Here is an 18,968-nt window from a genome sequence, read left to right on the forward strand (position 1 = left end):
GTTTTGCAGATGAAACTCCAAAAAAGGCAGTTTTGTCCACCACCACCGCCACACTGATACAAAACAAAATAATCACCACTGAGGGACCCTCAACCAGTACAGAGATCACCTCATCTGACCGGCCTTCAACAATGACACTGGATCAAACAACATCCAGTGAGAGACATTTAATTTAAACGGGATGTATCCTGGAGAAATACATTGAATTGTTATGTTTTAATGTTACACTTATACCTTATTGGTACCTCAAGTGCACATCTTACTATTAGTAACTATACAGTGAAAGAAAATTGTTATTCACGAATAAAACTCATGAGTCATTGACTTCTAACCTTTCAGGAAATGACAAAGGAACTCATAAAGTTCTTTGGGGTATATGATGATTTTCACACTTTTATTGGAAAATGTAGTACTTAAACGGATAAGAATATTCATTGTTATTACAGTACCTAAGTATTTATCTATCCATTGGGTATTTTAGCTTTTACAATAGATGCTCTTATTTGTTTGCTATTGACTGGTGATTGATTTGCTGTAAAATCTAATCCTGTGAATTAACATCATGTCTTCATTTTGCAGATGAAACTCCAAACAAGTCTGTTCTGTCCACCATGACCACCAACACTACATTTACCCATAACAAAATGACCACCAGTACAGAAGACCCAACCAGTACAGACATTACCTCTAGCACATGTTTGATGATTATGAATCAGTTCAGTGGAAATGATCTTCCCAAACTCATTGATTAATAAATTCAATTTCAATGCCTCTGTTTTACAGAAGAAACTCCAAACAACTCACTCTTATCCACCACCCCAGGGACCCCAAATAAAAGAACCACTGAGATAAAATCAACGACCGGTCACCTCAGAACCTCATCTGTGCAGCCTTCAACCTCAGAGGTGAATCAAACCAGACCCATGACTGGTGAGTGAAATGTTTATATAAATATAATTATATGTTACTTTTATTTATATTTTGCACCCTGTGAATACCATGTCTCCATTTTGCAGATGAAACTCCAAACAAGTCTGTTCTGTCCACCATGACCACCAACACTACATTTACCCATAACAAAATGACCACCAGTACAGAAGACCCGACCAGTACAGACATTACCTCTAGCACATGTTTGATGATTATGAATCAGTTCAGTGGAAATGATCTTCCCAAACTCATTGATTAATAAATTCAATTTCAATGCCTCTGTTTTACAGAAGAAACTCCAAACAACTCACTCTTATCCACCACCCCAGGGACCCCAAATAAAAGAACCACTGAGATAAAATCAACGACCAGTCACCTCAGAACCTCATCTGTGCAGCCTTCAACCTCAGAGGTGAATCAAACCAGACCCATGACTGGTGAGTGAAATGTTTATATAAATATAATTATATGTTACTTTTATTTATATTTTGCACCCTGTGAATACCATGTCTCCATTTTGCAGATGAAACTCCAAGCCAGCCACTTTTGTCCACAACTACCACCACAATGACCCAAAACAAAATAACCACCACCGAAAGAGACTCAACCAGTACAGAGATTTCCACATCTGCGCAGCTTACAACCCCAGAACTGGATCAAACAACATCCATTTCTGGTGAGCGACAAAAGTAGGGTTGCGATTATTTGAATTATCAATTAATCTGGCAATTTCTCAATCAAGTTGTTGGTCCACAAAATGTCATAAAATGGTGAACAAAGCCAAAGATGGTGTCCTCAAATATCTTTTGTCCCAACCAACAGTCCATAACCTACGTATATTCAGTTTACTATCACAGAAGACTAAGCAAACCAGAAAATATTCACATTTGAGAAGCTGTAATCAGAGAATTTGGACATACTTTTCTTAAAATGACTCAAACAGATTAATCAATCATCAAAGACAGTTTTTCATCCTTCATCATACTATGCTAAAATGTCAGTCATGTTGCTGGGGTTTTTCAAGAATATGAAGCTGGGAATCATCCTCAAACCCTTTGTTTAGTATATTTTTATTAACTATTTGTCAATTTTCCAAAAGAAATTCCAAAAAATTCACTCATGTCCACCACCACAGTGAACCCAAACATTGAAAGCTCAACTGAGTTAGAATCAACCACTGGTCATCTCAGCACAGATATTACCTCATCTCAGCAGCCTTCAACCCCAGAGGTGGACCAAGCAGGACCCACTACTGGTGAGTGAAATTATGTTATTTTTCATTTTTTTATTGTTTATGGTAATGCAGCTTCCTATAAATACCATTTCTCCATTTTGCAGGTGTAACACCAAACCAGCCATTTTCGACTATCACCACAGTGACCGAAAACAAAATAACCACTGAAAGAGATGCAACCAGTACATACATTATCTCATTTCTGCCGTTTTCAACTCCAGAACAGAACCACATTACATCCATTCCTGGTGAGAGAAATAAAATGTATTTATTTTTCATTTCAGAAAATCAGCTAAAATGCGATTCATGTTGCTGGATTATGGAAGAATATTAAGCTAGATATTATTCACAAAGCAACAAAAATGGGGTTTGTGGTGAAATATTAACCATAGACCCATTTTTGTCTTTTTATGGGGGGACAGGGGATCTTTAGGGGGAGATAGCAGGTCAACAGTATATGCCACATAGAATGGGTTTACAACATCTGAAAGCTGGGAACCTGAAGATTTATTTGAGATGCAGCTCAGCACTGTGTGTTGAGTATTTCTAGTCACAAACCTGTGATAAACATTGTGTTTTGGTTAGGTACCTATTCAAATTTTGAAAGTTTAGAGTGTATAAGGGCTTAGAACATTATGATGGAAGTATATGATGGTCATTCCCATGCTCAATTATGTCTCATAAGTTGTTGCAACAATTTTTGGGTTGATACCATTTGTTACATAGATTTGGTACAAAATGTTACCATTTTTGACCACTCGAGAATTGATAAAAATGGTCAAAAATCCCTCTAAAATGCCACATTAAGACACCAAGACCTTGAGGAACAGCATAAAGAATTCATGCTGTGATTTGGTATCAAAAACTTTTGACATTTGGAAATTTCTGTAAGAATTGCATTTTTTAGCGATTGGATGGGGGTTAAAGTCCCAAATATAAGCTTGTCATCTCAAAATGAAATGGGCTCAAATAGGGACCCATGGGGAACACCACATATAAGTTGGGCTGCTTCCAATCAGTCCAGATTTGGAAGTGCTGACTCTCATCCCATTATTCGAATAGAAAATATGTTCTCTATTATACTGTTTGTAATAAAATATAGAACTACATTTGTCGATGTCTCAATTTTGCAGTCCAAACTCTATACAAATCACATTATTCCACCCCCGCTACTGTGAATTCAAACAAACGAACCACCAGTGAGGTGGACTCAACCACCGGCCATCTCAGGACAATGGACCAAACAAGACCCATTACTCGTGAGTAAAATTATTATTTCTATGAGAAGCATAATATTCTGTTGGTTGGTGCACATGCAGAAGTAACTGTCAATGTATACAATGTAAGGAAAATGATGACAATGATTATGATGATTAAACAGAAAACATTCACATAACTTCTTAATACTGTAAGTCTCCAGAGCTAATTTCACATTTTCTTCTATTTGTATCGATATCAATTTTAGAAGTTATTGTTCCATTAATTTTATGGCTCCAGTATTTTGCAAAATTTGTGGCAAAAGTAAACCAAATTGCAGGCTCCAAAACATCCCTTCAATGCAGGTAACTTTTTTTTTCTTGGCAGAACATGTGATTAAACTGGGAGTGACACTCACGTCCAAGAGGCAACTGAGTGAAGATGACATCAAAGACCTGGTATTAGTGCAGGTGAGATACAGAATATGACTGGAGAAAACACTAAATATCAATTTCCATTCTTTACTCAAAACCATAAACATTTTGCTAGCAAAGTTATAAAGATGACCATTACCTTAACTCCAAAGTTCAGAGGTCAGGATCAATTATAAAATGTCTCTCAGACTGTATTAGTTGCAAAATCTAATTCTTTGTGCTTTATCAGTTTCACAATCTACTGATAGAAATGGGACTTCCTAAAAGCATCAAGGTCGGCTTGAAGAGACCCGTGAAATAAAGGGACGGAGGAATTAATGAAGGAGTGGTGAAGAGATGAAGAGGAGAGGAAAACTAAGAAGAGAGACCGAGTTATCTTCTTTTTAAATGCAAGTCCTGAAAAGGATGTTGCATTTTCCCACTTTTATCTGTCTTTTGACCATATGAAAAAAATAATTCAATCCAATTTGCTTTATGTTTAACCGCCTAATGGACATTTTGTCCTATCTCTTAAACAGCTTTTTTTAATGTAATGGGGGTATTTTCAACTTCTTATTTATATATGTGTTTTTTCTGAGGTTATACCAGTTTCATGTTCTAAATTGGGGACTTGGATTTTTTTATCGCGATAATTATTTTCTCAAGTGTGCACATTTAGCTGGTTTTACTATCATCATGCTACAAACACTTGTTGCTTGCAGCTTAATTGGATTTATGACTAGATGGCACTCAAATCTTTGTATTCTGCCATGACTTTCTCCAGGTTGGCTCTTTTGTGGAATGGTCCTTCATGACGTCTTGCAAGCTTCATATCCTCTGTATCTTTATCTAGTGTGCTCAATATAACAATCTTTGCTTTGTCTTTTTGTTCATCAAGTAAAAAAAACAAACAAACAAACAAAAAATGGGGTCATTGGGTGTCTTGGGAATCTTGGCAATGTCTGGTGATAAAAGGAAATGAAAGGTATGTACAGCAATGAACTTTGCTTTGCTTTACAAGGCAATGTACAGCTATAAAATATACAACCCAAAGACAATTGGGCTGTGAGTCAGACAGTTGTAAAATAAACATTTTCCACCTGGTTTTCTCTTCCTTCTTAATTTCTCTCTGATTACAATAATAGTCAAGAAGAACGGTAAAACTGAATGAAAATGTACAGTTGAGTGAAATGTGTTGTGACGTATGAAGCGGTGATGTACAACTATGTGTCTATGAACGTTTCCGAACTAATCGTAAGAAAATGTTAATATTTTAACTGGGTCAAAGGTAAATGTGTGTTTCTTTTATTGTTCCTGAAAGACAGATTTATAGACCCTTTTAAATTGCAAACATTTTGACTTATCATAGCAGGAAACACACAGTTGGAACACTACTAATGGCTCTGTTCTAGCAAGTATTTCAATGCAACCTCAGCAGTTAATAATGTTTTTAGTTACACCTGTGTTTGATGATAAAATTGTGAAAAAGGTCAGTTCAGCTTTAGCTTAACTTAACATATGTGTCATGTGCACCTGTCTGCAATATAGCTCTACTCTGCTCCCCAGTTTGGGAGGCTGTTCTAGTGGTAGTTTTGGCCATGCAGACTGATGTTTGCGCTGGTTTTGAGTTATCCATCGTTGAGATTTGTGCCTCCACCAAATGGAATTTCTTATGGTGCTTATAGATTAGATTTCCGCAAACATTCATCCTTTTTAATGCTGGAACAAGCCTCTCGTAACAAGCCTCTACATGTATGCCATACACCATTGCGTGTCTGTTTAGTTTATACTTTTTAAGTATAATATTTACTTGTCTTTTCTGTTTAAAACTCTCCTCTTGACAGGAGTTGGATGAACCAACCAGCTTGCTTGACTCAGGGGATTGTCGCTCACAATTGGCAGATAAATTAGCAAGTCCTACAGGGCACTCACAGGCTCATGCATGGGTCACAAGATTAGTGTAACATGTCAAAATGATGGCAAGCTGCAAATTTCAGCTTTTTGATGCAAATTCGGTGAAATGTGCATCAGGAATGCATGATGTGTTTTTGAGATTTTGGAAAAATGATCTGTTACAAAAAATAATTAAAAAATAACTTTTATCAAATATGTTCTTTTTCTAAAAGGGAAAATCATTATTTGGTTTAATTACTCATAACCACTGTTCACACTGAAGTCATAACTTTTGATGAGGAGTCACAAGCCGTTGTGGGTAAATTGACCTTTGTGTGTGCATGAAGAACCTTTCATGAAGTACACTATAAATTGTGCAATAGAGTTGCATTACGTTCTGTTTTATGGCTTTTGCTAAGATTTCACATCCAGCACAGAGACAGCTTTGCCCCTACCTTCCCATGAGTGATGAAAACAAAGACGTCAGAGTGACGGTAGAAAAGATAGGTGTAAAGTGCAAGAGGTAAAAATCCAGGTAATCCTGTACTTCAGAGAGACATTTTCTGCTCCTCTCAGGATTCAGATTACACAGGTAAGACAAAACACCTGATTTATTTCTATACTTTCATTTGTTGGATAGATTTGTACAAACAGAAATAACATTGATACTAAACTCTTAGGCAACAGGGCCTTATGCATCTATACAATCTTCAACACCATTTCTAATCTCAGACATTTATACAAAACTCAGTATTCATTCAAAGTTATGAGCTAAGTTATGACCTGTAAAAATGAAATGATTTATGCTTCTCCTGAATACAGAGATTAAACAAGATATTAAATAGTTTGCTCTCATGTCAGTCAATTTTGGACTTTTGAGTTAAAAAGTAAAACCGAACGGGAAAAATACTTGATGAGTATATGTATTGACACTGAAATGACCACCAAGTGATTAATAGTTGTCATTATTTAAACATTTATACTCCTGGGAGACATGACGTAAGATACTAAATCAATTATTGTATGCATATATATATGTACATATATGTGTATGTATATATGTATATATGTATATATGTATGTGTGTGTGTGTATATATATATATATATATATGTATATGTATGTATTTAACAAAAGTGTCCAGACCAGGTGTGGAAAAAGAAATTTACACAAATACTGTACTTAAGTAGAGTTTTAGGTATTGTGTTGTGCATCTTTTTAAAAATTTTATTCTGTTAGTTATTGTGTTGCCAGTGATTTATACTAATCAACGTCTTTTTCCTTTGTTCAAAGAAAACAAACAAGAAAGAAAGTCAGAATTAATTAATCTTTTGCTCTACATGGTGCAGGCAGCCTCAACATGGAGGCAAGCCGCCTCGGTAGCATCGCTCAGCGGTGGGATGCAGCCGTCCTTGTCGGTGACGGAGCCTTTTACAGGAACAACGCGGCTCTTGGTGTTCTCCTGGGTGGCCTGTGTTTGGGTCTCCTTGGATTACTTCTCTTCATGCTTGCTCTGTGCTACAAAAAAATTAACACCCAACATTTCACAGTATTCAAAGTGTCCTTGGTCATCAGCGGCCTCCTCCAGTCGCTGTCCACATCCGTGGTGGCGATGCAGTTCTTTGGCAACATCTGCTCTTTGAGATATTGTGAAAGACTTTTGGTTGTGTGGTTCGCTTCCATACGATGTGGAATGCTTCTCCACCTCTTGGTGACGCTAGAATTCATCCTGACCTGGAGGCAGTCTCATGAGGGTGCTAAATTTACGCCACTCCATTGGTCCGTGCCTGTCGTCCTCACTTTGGATCTCATCTGCGTACTTTTCTCTGACGTTATCGAAGCTTCTGTGGCTTTGGGTGCCATGGCCACGACTCTCACTCTAAATTTGTGTTTTTCAGTCTACTACAACCGAAGAAGCTTGGACAGACGCTTGACCCAAGTTTTTTGGACAGCCTTGCTCTCCTTTGGTGTAACTTACTGTCCTATTTTTGTGGCTGAGTGCATGATCTTTCAGGGTGAATTCATTTCTGGGAGGGTCTACGACATTTTACTGTGTTTGACAAACTTACGTCTGGTAGCAGATGGATATCTGTGCTGGGTGACCTGCAGGGAAACTGAAGAAGAAGCTCCACAGCAGGTGGAGGCCGGAGAGGTGGAACCTCCTTATGCTGTCGTAATATAACATGGGTCAAGTTTCTCCAACAGGAAAGTCAACACAGTGACTGGCTGTCAGTCACAGAAGAGTATGTGAAGCTGGCTTTCCTGTCATAGTATCTTTCCTGTGCAGCAAACCAAACCTTGAGTTCTTACTTTTATTGTTATCAATAACCAATAAGACATAGTGTAAGTAGTCAGTCACTGAAAAGTATTGCACGAGTGATTACTTTTATTAATAAATGAGACATACTTTACATGTATTTAGTTTGCAAGAGCCTTTACTGTTGATCATGAAAAAAGAAAGATTGTGGAATCATGACAATCAACTCAGTTGCAGTTCTTCTCAACTGTTTATAATCATAACATTGTGAAAGAACATGACACACTGTACTACTGACAATATATATGAGGTCATGCAGTGTAAATGTCTTGAGATGAGTAAATACATATCAAACAGATACTGTCTCAGTAAGTGAACCTGATTGCTGATAATCATTCATAGAATGATGATTGATTCTCATATTTTTATGTTACTATATGTCTTTTAAAAGTACATTATCTTTGATCTGATTATCATTTGATCCTCTTTTATTCAGCATATCCTCATACCAATTTTATTATGTCCAATTTGTTATATTGCAGTTCATGACCATCATTATAGTGCTGATAAGGATATAACTGCATGCAGTTGCAAGGAAAGAAAATCTGTCACACGCACTCAAACTACCCGTGGACAGTTTGTTAGTATGGGATTAAATTTGTCTCAAAATGATTGAACAAAATCTAACAAAGACATTTAATTGAAAGTGAATAAAATTAAATTGAAAGCAAAAAAAATGACCATGAAGGTGAAATTTACAATAAAACTAGAGTGCTTTGTGAGGTTTGTGTCAGAACTAAAACAGAAAAAGTAAGCAGCGAATAGTTTTGTTGTAAATTCTGCTTTAAGGTCTTTTTTTTGCTTTCAATTTATTTTTATGCACCTTCAATTTCATTTTATCTGTTGTTTTATTTTTGGGAAATTTTGTTCAGTTATTATGACACAAATTTAATCCCATATGTTAGTAGGCTGATGGGAATGTAATTAGTTTTGCAGCTATTCACTGACTGTAATCATGGCACTTGTGGAAAAGTCAGGAGATCACCAAATTTATTATAATCAATCTTAAAATTAACATAAACCCCATATTTTCCAACAGGGGAAGTCAGAGGATCTCTAAAGTCAGTAGGTGTCATCCTCTGGGGGTGTCAAATGTCTGTACAAAATTTTATAACAACAATCCACTCAAAAGTTTTTCCCCTGTGCTTTGGCGGCTCATCAGAGTCAGACCCCTTTGCTAATGTATATTAATGATGACGTAATCCCTCAGTACAACCTGAACAGCCTGCCTGCACTGCTCAGTTTAGCCAAGACTCATGTTTATAGATGTGTAATATTTAATTTGATTTTTATTTGTCTTGTCTGATTATTACATTATTTAATTTATTTAATTAAAATATTATGACCATTGTGTTATTCCATTGATTCTCTTCCTTCTGTCATCAGTTGTTTGGAGAAAATAAAATATTTTTGAATTCTTCTCTGTTATAAAGTGAGTAAAAGGAAGACAATGTGCACTGTACAAGCAAGCAGCTCACCTGGGCTTTTCAAAACAGAATTTGTAGTTTTGACTCGCCTCCCAAACTCAGACAAACATTAACCGACAGTAACCAAATGTCCTGTCCAGACATCATGTACACATTGCAGTGGTCTACTGCAAACCAAAATATATGGATGTCTCTTATCCACACACACATAAGCATGTTTGTACTTCTGTACTTGTGCAGACTTGTGACATCATTGACGTATCAATGCTAAACCCCAACCCTTACCCTAAACTTAACCTGAATTTATTCTAACTTTAATCCTAAAACTAAACTTTAACCCATAACATTCATATGAAAAAGTGAAGACTGGCTAAACTCAGTTCCCAAAAAAAGGTCTAAAAGTCAAATTGGTCCTCACAAAATCACAAGAACAGACACTGCGTTAATTCCCCATATGGCCTGAATTTATCTTTTATCTTTCTTCACTCCATTGAAAGTGTCCTCATTTTTGCACAAACCTCCATGTAAACATCTAAAACTGGTTTAACTGGTAAAAATGGTTCTCACAAAGAGAACTATACTAACAAAAACACACAACCACTTACTTGGGGTCATGGACCATTTAGTATCCAAACTCAGTGACAGTGAAGGAGATGCTCGAGTAAATTTTCTACCAAGTGAGGACACAAAGACAGGAGGTAAGACTGCACTCACAGAAGTACTGCAGCATTTTGTTTACTGGTATTTCAGTTATTTAAAAAAAAACCCAATAGATTTTGTGATTCACATATGTGGAATTTGTCTCATTACTGCAGATCATGGAGGGAGGTTTGAAACTGCTTTTCTTTGGTTTGTACTCTGCTGTTATTATCAACTTTGATCCAAAAATGTTTACATTATACTAAAAATGTATAATTTAATCATTTGTCTGTTTTTGCCTGCATGTAAAACTTTTGTAAAAATTTTATGTTGCTTTTTGCTTCTAATTCACAGGGACACTTTTTATCATTATGGAGGTCACACACCAGTTTGGTAAGAAAATATGTCTTTGTGCTAACTTGAACTTCAGCTTGTCATGCAATTTTGGAAACAAACAAAAAAAAAAAAGAGTAATATGGGGCAGGTGTAGTTGTAAGACTTCACAAAACTACTATTACTATTATTACTATACTATTATTTCTGCTAGTAATACAACTCATACTAATTAAAAACGATTGCTTAATATCAAATCTTCTGATTTTTTAACATGGTTTTGCCTGTTTTACAAACAAATCACTTATGCTTCCCATCTCAACTAATCATTTTACAAACTATGTTGCTGTAATTTTTAATTATTTTTTTTTCATCCCAGACATTCAGTGATTATTAATTTCTGTATAGTATGAAATATTATCTATTAACACAAAATGGAACTGGGGTCTAAATTACATTACTGTTTTAAATTAATGCAGTGTCACCAAGCAACCATTATGTAACATGAACAAAAATGTAGACTTCATGTTCATTGTGATGGATTACACAACATAAACAGGTTCCAGATGTCTTTTAATTGATTAGGGGTGAAACTAATAGTTATTTTTTATTATTGATCAGGGTGCGTATTATTTTTTGCCTAAGTGATTAATCATTTGTTCTATAAATATGGAGAAATTGTGAAAAATGCCCATCACAATTACCCAGAACCCAAAGTGAAGTAGACCAACAGTCCAAAAACTTAAGATATTCAGTTTACAATGATATAAAACAAAGAGAAGCTGCAAATCATCAAATTTGCGAAGCATAAACTAGCAAAAATGTGCTTAATAAATGACCAAAACTGTTAACTGATAAGATTTTTTTTGTTGATTGACTATTCAGTTAAATTCAGTTAAACTCCATAATTGATTTTTAAGTTATACAGAAATGACAGCAAACATAGGGCTGCCTGGAAATGACAAAACACAGTTTGCAAAAATGTCAGCATCCATGATTTGTAATTAAGTCATGAAATATTAAAGCAACCAAGGGAGTTGTACTTTGGGGTCAGTAGAGAAAGCACTGCGTTAATATTGCTTTATCATACAGGCACCACATACTATATCCACCAGTACATCCTCATCACTAACTTGAAGATGAACTGGGTGGAAGCCCAGAGCTTCTGCAGAGCTCAGTACAGTGACCTCGCCACCATATACATTGAGGACGACATAGACAGAATCAACAATATGCTCACAAACTGGGATGAGTCCTTCTGGATCGGTCTGTACGATGATGTCAACGGCTGGAAATGGTCTCTGGCGGGTGAACATTTCTACGCAGGTGTTGGGGAAGATTATAGACATTGGCAGGAAAATCAGCCAGACAACGCTGGGGCTGCCCAGCACTGCGTCTCTATGATGGAAGACGGCCTGTGGAGGGACAACAGCTGCACGCTCATCAAAATGCCTCTCATTTGTTTCAGAGGTGAGCGGTACCTGGCGAATGCTGAACTATTAACATTTACTCAAAACGAATTCCATCATTACAACAGTAGTCACGTCATGCTCACCAATCTGCTGCTCTGAGATTCTGTTTTGAACAAAAATATTGCTTTTATTTACAAATCATATTATCACTTTGTTGTTTTTTTTTTGGTGTTACTGTCAATGAAACCTGACAATTCCTGCAGATTTTTCACATGAATCTACCATGAGAGGCAGGGATGTGATTGTGAAAGTTATTATTCAGCACAAATAAGCATTAAGAGGAATTGTCAGGAAACACACCAAATGGTACACTGTACAGATGAGTGTGAATATGTATAAAATGAGTATGTACAAATTGAAGATATGATTTATGATATTTCTCCTTTTTTCCCCCTCTATGTGTAGATGATGCAGAGGTTCAGTATGTGCTGGTGAGCGAGGAGAAGACTTGGTTTGAGGCTCAGAGCTACTGCAGGCAGCATCATACAGACCTAGTCAGTGTGAGGAGTCCAGCCGAGAATATGGAGGTAAGGGATAGACTGCGGAACAACACCGGCGTGCACGAGGCCTGGATCGGCCTGCACAGAGACTCCTGGAAGTGGTCGGACGGCAGCAGCTCCTCCTTCAGACACTGGTGGTGGTTAAAGCCCGATAATGTCAACAACTCTCAGGCTTGTGTTACCATGGAAAAAGAGAGTTGGAGCAACTGGAAATGTTCCACCAGATTCAACGTTCTCTGCCAAAGTGAGTTCAAATACACGTTCTTTTGCTTTCCTAATTTTTTTCTTCTTTTGTCAGAGTTGTCCAGCACTTATCGTTTTTTGACTTAAAGGAGAGGTTTACAATTGTTCAAGTCTGTCTTAAAACAACAGTCAGGTGTCCCTATGAACACTGAAAGAGGTTTTCCTTGCTGTAATCATCCCTCCTGTTCATACTGGCTATTAAAACACAAAATCCAGTGTCCATGCAGTCATTTTGTGCAAAAGTGCATTTAAAAGTTGATCTGAAGCTTATATGAGGCTTCAGCAGTCTGAGTTAGTCATATCAAGTGGATATCTGCCACATTCTTTTGCCACGTCTTTTGAGCATTAAAATTCCCTCTTTGTGTTTCCATGTTGAGCTGAGGTGGAAGTATAGTAACAAAAAGAAGGACTTTGGTACTAAAAATACTATAATGTTGAAAGATATCTACTTGATTTGACTCATTTGGACGGCTGAAATTTCATAGTAGATTCAGAAAAACATATAAATACATTTTTGCACAGAAGGAGGACTGTGGATTTTGTCCCCCATCACTTACATTGTAAGTGCATTATGAAGGGATCTTCTAATGGTCAGTATGAACAGGAGGAATGATTACGGCAAGAAAAACTTATTTCAATGTTCATTCAATGTTCGAGCACCTGATTATTGTTTTTTAGACAGATTTGCAAAATTGTTAAACCCTTCCCTAAGCATTCCTTCTTATCCCTGATGAATTACAATAATCCAACAAAGATGATAAATAAAAGCATGTACGACCGTCACAAGATCAGGTCACGAGAGAAAAGACTTGATTTTTGAGATAACTTCTTTTTCAAATGTGAGGTCACTGTCATGAAGTTGACAGATACCTGAGGGTGGCGCCACTTAGTTAAAGTTAAAATCACACAAAGGAGAAAAAGTCATATATAAACAACTGTTACTAGTTGCTATTGTAATTCTTTTCACAACTGTCTAACCCCTCTCTCCCCATCTGTGTTTCACTTTCTTTCCTCTTTCTAACAGAAATAACTGAAGTGACACCAACTCCAGTGACTGAACCCACCACCATCAGACCAGGTAGATGATTCCACCTGCAACCTGTTCAGTTCAGTTCAGTCACTTTATTATCCCAGATGGGAAACTTGCAGTCAGGGGCACAAGATAAAACAAACAACACAAGTACAAAAACAAAAATAAAAGACAAAAACAGAAAAACAGAAATACAGAACACAATAATACAACAAAACAATCTCTAAAATGCTAAATTACATGTGCAAATTAAGCAGGGTTATTGCACAGGGAACAAAGGAGTTTTTACTCCTGAGGGAAGAGTTTCAAACTCAAAGTGAAGGGGCCGGTTTGTGCGGTCTAATATAGACCTGGCGTTGTGGGAACCTGCTGGTCAAAGATAGCCATCGGGGGGTCTGAGGGACAACTATCACTTTACCAGCCACCTTCTCAATATAGCTAAGGGTGATTTTTGTCCTCGATGTTCAAGTTACCATACCAAGCAATCATAGAAAAAGTAATCACAGATTCAATAAATGAACTGTAAAACAAAGACATAATTTTCCTATCTACATTAAAAGCATTTAACTTCCTAAGAAAGTGCAAACGTTGCTGTCCCTTCTTACAGACCGCATCCACATTGGCATCAAACTTCTGTTTTTTTATCAATGATTGTTCCAAGACATTTATAATGTTCTACAAACCCCAATTCCCGTGATGAAGGTTTGAGATGGTGGGTGGGATGATATCCTTCTAAAACCAATGACCATATCCTTGGTCTTTGTGGCATTTAATTGGAGAAAGGCCTCATCACATCATTTGACAAACTCATGCTCAGATTCATCTTTATGTAGCAGGCTGATGATAACTGTATCATCAACCTGAGTTCAGGTTAATTGTTATATCACCTGCTTATAAACTTGTATTATTTAAGTAAAAATAGCGATACAGCAGTATTCGTTGCAGTATTTGTTATTACTGATGCATCAATGTGTAAGCAATAATGTGTATTTCATCATATGTGTTGTAGTTCACATCACCATCAGCAAAATAACTAGTAACAACAGCAAATGTGCAAAATTTCTCATTAAATACAGCAAAGTAGAGGTATTATGTACTGTAACATAACATGGAAACAGTCAAGTGAATTAAAAGTACTTTAAAATTGTATGTAAATATAGTACTTCAGTAAATATAATTAGTTACAGTCAACCATTGCACCGCAATATGAAGATATCTTGCCAACATGAAACAAGAGTTAAAGAGCAAAAGTCAAAAACACAAAACAAGTTTCTTTTTTTTATTAATGGCTTATAACTGATCTGTTAAACGTTAGTAAAAGTTTTATTAACCATTAATAAGTTACGTCCTTCATATCATGTAAGTGTGTGATTTTTTCCAGCTGTTCAGAAAAGGACAACAGTGAAGATAAAGTTTCAGACTGACTCTGACCTGAAAGATCCCAACATCAGACACAAAGTCTTACAGCAGGTACAATAAGCAGCGCTGTTCTGTGTTTAGTTAGCTGCTTGGAAATAAACACAGCGGCTTTCTTCTCCTTTTTTTTGTCTTTAGCTCGAGGCAGCATTGAACTCGCAGGGCTTAACTGATGTCAAACTGTACTGGAGGACGTTAAGTGTGGAGCCGCGGCCACAAAAGAGAAGTAAGGATTTTAAACAAAACAGCATAATTGTGGTCGACTTCACAGCAGCAATGTTTTTGACTAAATGATTTGTTCTCATGTATTGTGTGTTTTTCAGCAACAGATGCGTGTGGAGAGGGAATAAAGTAGAACAAGGACTGGAGAGAAAACATGAAAACAAGAAAGAGACCGTGATAATTGCAGTTTTGGTCTTTTTTGTTGTTTTAAACATTTTCTACATTCTTTGTTAGCAAAAATTTGAAGATTTAATTCATTGGGTATCCAAAATTATTGTTTTGTTTGCCTTTGTTGATCAGTTTGTCTGTCTGAATTATCTACCTCATACAATTCACTGAAATGGACAAAGTAGTAAAATGTGAAGCAGTATGATGACAGAATTTTAGGCAGGATTTTATTTAGATTTTTCATCTTTTGTGATCATGTCTACTTAAAATATTTTAATAATTCTATGGAACCATAATCTGAGATGTAATCAATAAAGAAATCAATGTAAAACATTTGATAGCAGCCCTGTGCTTAATTTCTTTTGCAGCCAGCTAAAGTGCCTAAAACATCCAAAGAACACGATGAAGTTAATGAAAATTTGTACACTTGACCTTGTAAGCTGAGGTGTGTTGGTTTGCAAGTCAAAGCGCTCCACCCATTTATTTGCACATGTGCTAATCAAATGATTAAATCAAAATTGAGCCTCCAAGCAGAAAAGTCACATGAAGGACATCCAGCTTTAAGAGAGAAACTGAGAAAATCCAACTTCATCAACGTCAAGGATCGTTTTAGGATCTCACTGTTTTATATCGGTTAATTTGAACATTTGTCTTCATATAGAAGTGCTCTATATCGAGGAAAAGTGACACTTCTACAAATCACTGCACACTAACTCACTTTTGATATTATATAAAACATATTCATTAATTTAAGATTTATCTCCAACATAGCTACATTAAAAATCTGTTCTGAAATACAAAACAGTTATTATAGTAATATTTTTACATATTATATGTTTTTTAAAAAAACCCAACATACAATAACATACCGTCTAATATGACAGTTTTGAAAGTTGTGTAGATATCAATACATTTAGTGAAAAACAAAAAGAGGAAAAAAACCATCAATAAAACTGCTGTGACGGAAGATGAGGTCAAGATATCAAGTAACAAATGTCTCACAGACCAGTATACGCACACACTAATTCACACAATAATCTCTTGTATTCAGTGGTAGCACAATATTATCTTCAATCTGTGATCAGTGAACCGATCCTCCCCTCCTCTTTTTCTAACATTTCAACACAGTCCAGTCAAGTCAGTTTTATCACAAATCACACATTTGCCTCAGGGGGATTTACAGTCTTTACAGCGATACAGCATCCTTTATCCTTAGACCCTCAGACCCTTTGGATAAGGAAAAACTCCCCCAAAAACCCTTTAACTTGGAAAAGAATAGAAGAAACACCAGGAAGAGCAAAAGAGGAGGGTTCCCTCCCCAGGACGAATAGATATGCAATAGATGTTGTTTGTACAGAGTAGACCAAGATAGCAAACTTACAGAAATACAGCATGAAAAAACTGTAAAAATGTGTTTCTAATAATTTATAATATGATTAGAATATTATACAGACTTTTGGGCAATTTCATGTTGACAGATTTAAAAACATGTTTTATAACTGTAGATGACCTTCCAGTAGACTAGACATGCCCAGGCCCCATACAGTCAATACTGTACTTCATTTTTATTTTGAATGAGGGCTTTGATTTCGTATTATGAAAACACACGTGATCTGACCGCCAATCACCAAAGGTATTGCCAAACCCACCAAAAGGCTGTTTTTTTTAGAATCACTAGAGCCAGACTCACATTTTGAAGGTGAAGGTGGTTTGCATTTATTTGCATATCAGTATTCTCAAAAACACATCCAGCAGGAATCCAGTAGAGGGTAGTGTGTATAAAAGCAACTTAACTTAGTGCTGTGCGTTGACATCTAAACATTATAATGGCAAGTTTTGGGTCTCAGCTCATTTTTGATATTTAGAGGTTTTAAAACATGCAGTGTGTTACAGCATAATGAAAACATATTTCCTACAATTTTCCTATAGATCATGGAGTGGAAATACATGTTTATTTGGGGTAAGTCATACTATTATGTTTTTGAATGTGTGGAAAAAGAGGGAAAAAATAAAATAATTTACATTTTTTTCTAAATTTATGTATTTATTTTGTCAGTGTGCACACATACACATGTGTATATGTATGTTAACAATGTTCTATAAGTTTTATGTCAGTGTTAAACTTTATTTTAGGGTCTATCCTCAGTTTGAGGGTTACTCAACAGGCAGGTAAGGAAATCATCAGTATTAAAATTGTTTGTTAGTGGCAATAAACAATTATGAACCACAATAAGTTACTGATAGTCTTGACATTATTTTTTTAAATTGTATTTTCCCCCTTTAATTTTACATCATGTTTACGATTGTCCTCTCTGCAAACGTGTACTTGGTTGCATATCTGCTACCGAGGTGGATTACTGTCATCTTTACCACTGTCCTAACTCTCCAGTTGATGTGGCCCTGAGTGGAGTTGCCACACAGTCGTCAGTCTTGAACAACTCCTGCCCACCGAGCTTTGTGATTAATGGAGAACCTAATGCACACAATGACTCTCGAAGCTGTAGTGCCACTCTGTTCGAGACCAACCCCTGGTGGAGGTTGGACATGCGAGGTCCTTATGCAGTTGCATCTGTTGAAGTCATCCGGAGATCGGACTGCTGTACTGATGAGATAGATGGGGCTGAAATCCGCATTGGTGACTCAGTAGAGAACAATGGCAACAACAATCCCAGGTGATGCAAATGGGTTACGCTGCTACTGAGTGAAATTTACTGAAGCAATATGCCAACATGTCAGTAAATATTTGCAAAATGACATCATCATCAATTCAAAATATGCACTGACTTGCCAATTTATTAGGTACTCTTACTTAATACTTAATTTATAGAGATTATAATTTTGTTAAGACTGTTAAGATAGGTGTTGATGCGGGGTCTATAGATTGAGTCACTGTTGAATTGTTTTGCATTACATTTGAAGATGTTGTGAATGTTTTATCCTGTGGGATGGACAACTACCGTACAACATCGAAAGAGTTACCTTAAAGGGAAACTGATAAGTTTCATACAAGCTAGATTTACTGCAGGAGTGTTTCAATCAGCTGCACCTAATAAACTGACTACTTAAGAGTATTTACTGCTTCTTCATGTTAAAAAACTAAATTTCTCTTTCTTTTCTTTTAATGTCTGCCCCTCCTTCTCTCTCAGGTGTGCAGTCATCACCATAAACGATTCCCCTTACATGACCTTCAACTGCAACAAGATGAAAGGACGTTACATCAACATATACCTCCCCGGAGAAGTGAAGAGACTTCACCTTTGTGAGGTCAAAGTGTATGCTAATGCCCTTGTCAGTGGAGGTAATGTAACACTGAGCAAGGACATCTGAAGTTGATTCATTTTTGCGGTGGTTCCCCTACTGGCAGAAAGTCAACAAAGGACACATCAGCTGGGAAATATGAATGTCTGTACTAAAATTTGTGCCAATCATCAGTCCCTTGAATCCCAACGACAACAGGATTTTCTCCAAAATTCAAATCTTTATAAAATCCTGTCAAAAATAATTCTCTCATCTCTCATTGGTGTGTGGCATTCA

The 18,968-nt window shown here is 36.4% G+C and overlaps 1 protein-coding gene and 1 long non-coding RNA gene across 2 annotated transcripts; both read left to right on the plus strand.

Annotated features, from left to right (window-relative positions):
• The first annotated feature begins 1,118 nt into the window (after positions 1-1,118).
• Positions 1,119-4,834, plus strand: LOC122973862 (chitinase 3-like). Its single transcript, XM_044341638.1, has 7 exons — positions 1,119-1,367; positions 1,454-1,606; positions 2,066-2,185; positions 2,269-2,412; positions 3,298-3,423; positions 3,749-3,831; positions 4,025-4,834. The coding sequence occupies exons 1-7, from the start codon at positions 1,361-1,363 to the stop codon at positions 4,094-4,096; spliced, it is 705 nt and encodes a 234-aa protein (XP_044197573.1). The 5' UTR covers positions 1,119-1,360; the 3' UTR covers positions 4,097-4,834.
• A 10,175-nt stretch (positions 4,835-15,009) lies between these two features.
• On the plus strand, positions 15,010-15,434 carry LOC122973499. Its single transcript, XR_006400048.1, has 3 exons — positions 15,010-15,098; positions 15,183-15,270; positions 15,368-15,434. It is a non-coding gene; the product is annotated as an uncharacterized LOC122973499 (long non-coding RNA).
• The last annotated feature ends 3,534 nt before the right edge of the window (positions 15,435-18,968 follow it).

This window comes from Thunnus albacares, chromosome 22 (genome assembly GCF_914725855.1).
Source record: "Thunnus albacares chromosome 22, fThuAlb1.1, whole genome shotgun sequence".
Classification (NCBI taxonomy): Eukaryota; Metazoa; Chordata; class Actinopteri; order Scombriformes; family Scombridae; genus Thunnus; species Thunnus albacares.

Coding starts and splice junctions, on each gene's coding strand:
- LOC122973862 (XM_044341638.1), top strand. Junction 2,186..2,268: donor CCAAGCAGGACCCACTACTG/GTGAGTGAAATT, acceptor TCCATTTTGCAG/GTGTAACACCAAACCAGCCA. Junction 2,413..3,297: donor CCACATTACATCCATTCCTG/GTGAGAGAAATA, acceptor TCAATTTTGCAG/TCCAAACTCTATACAAATCA.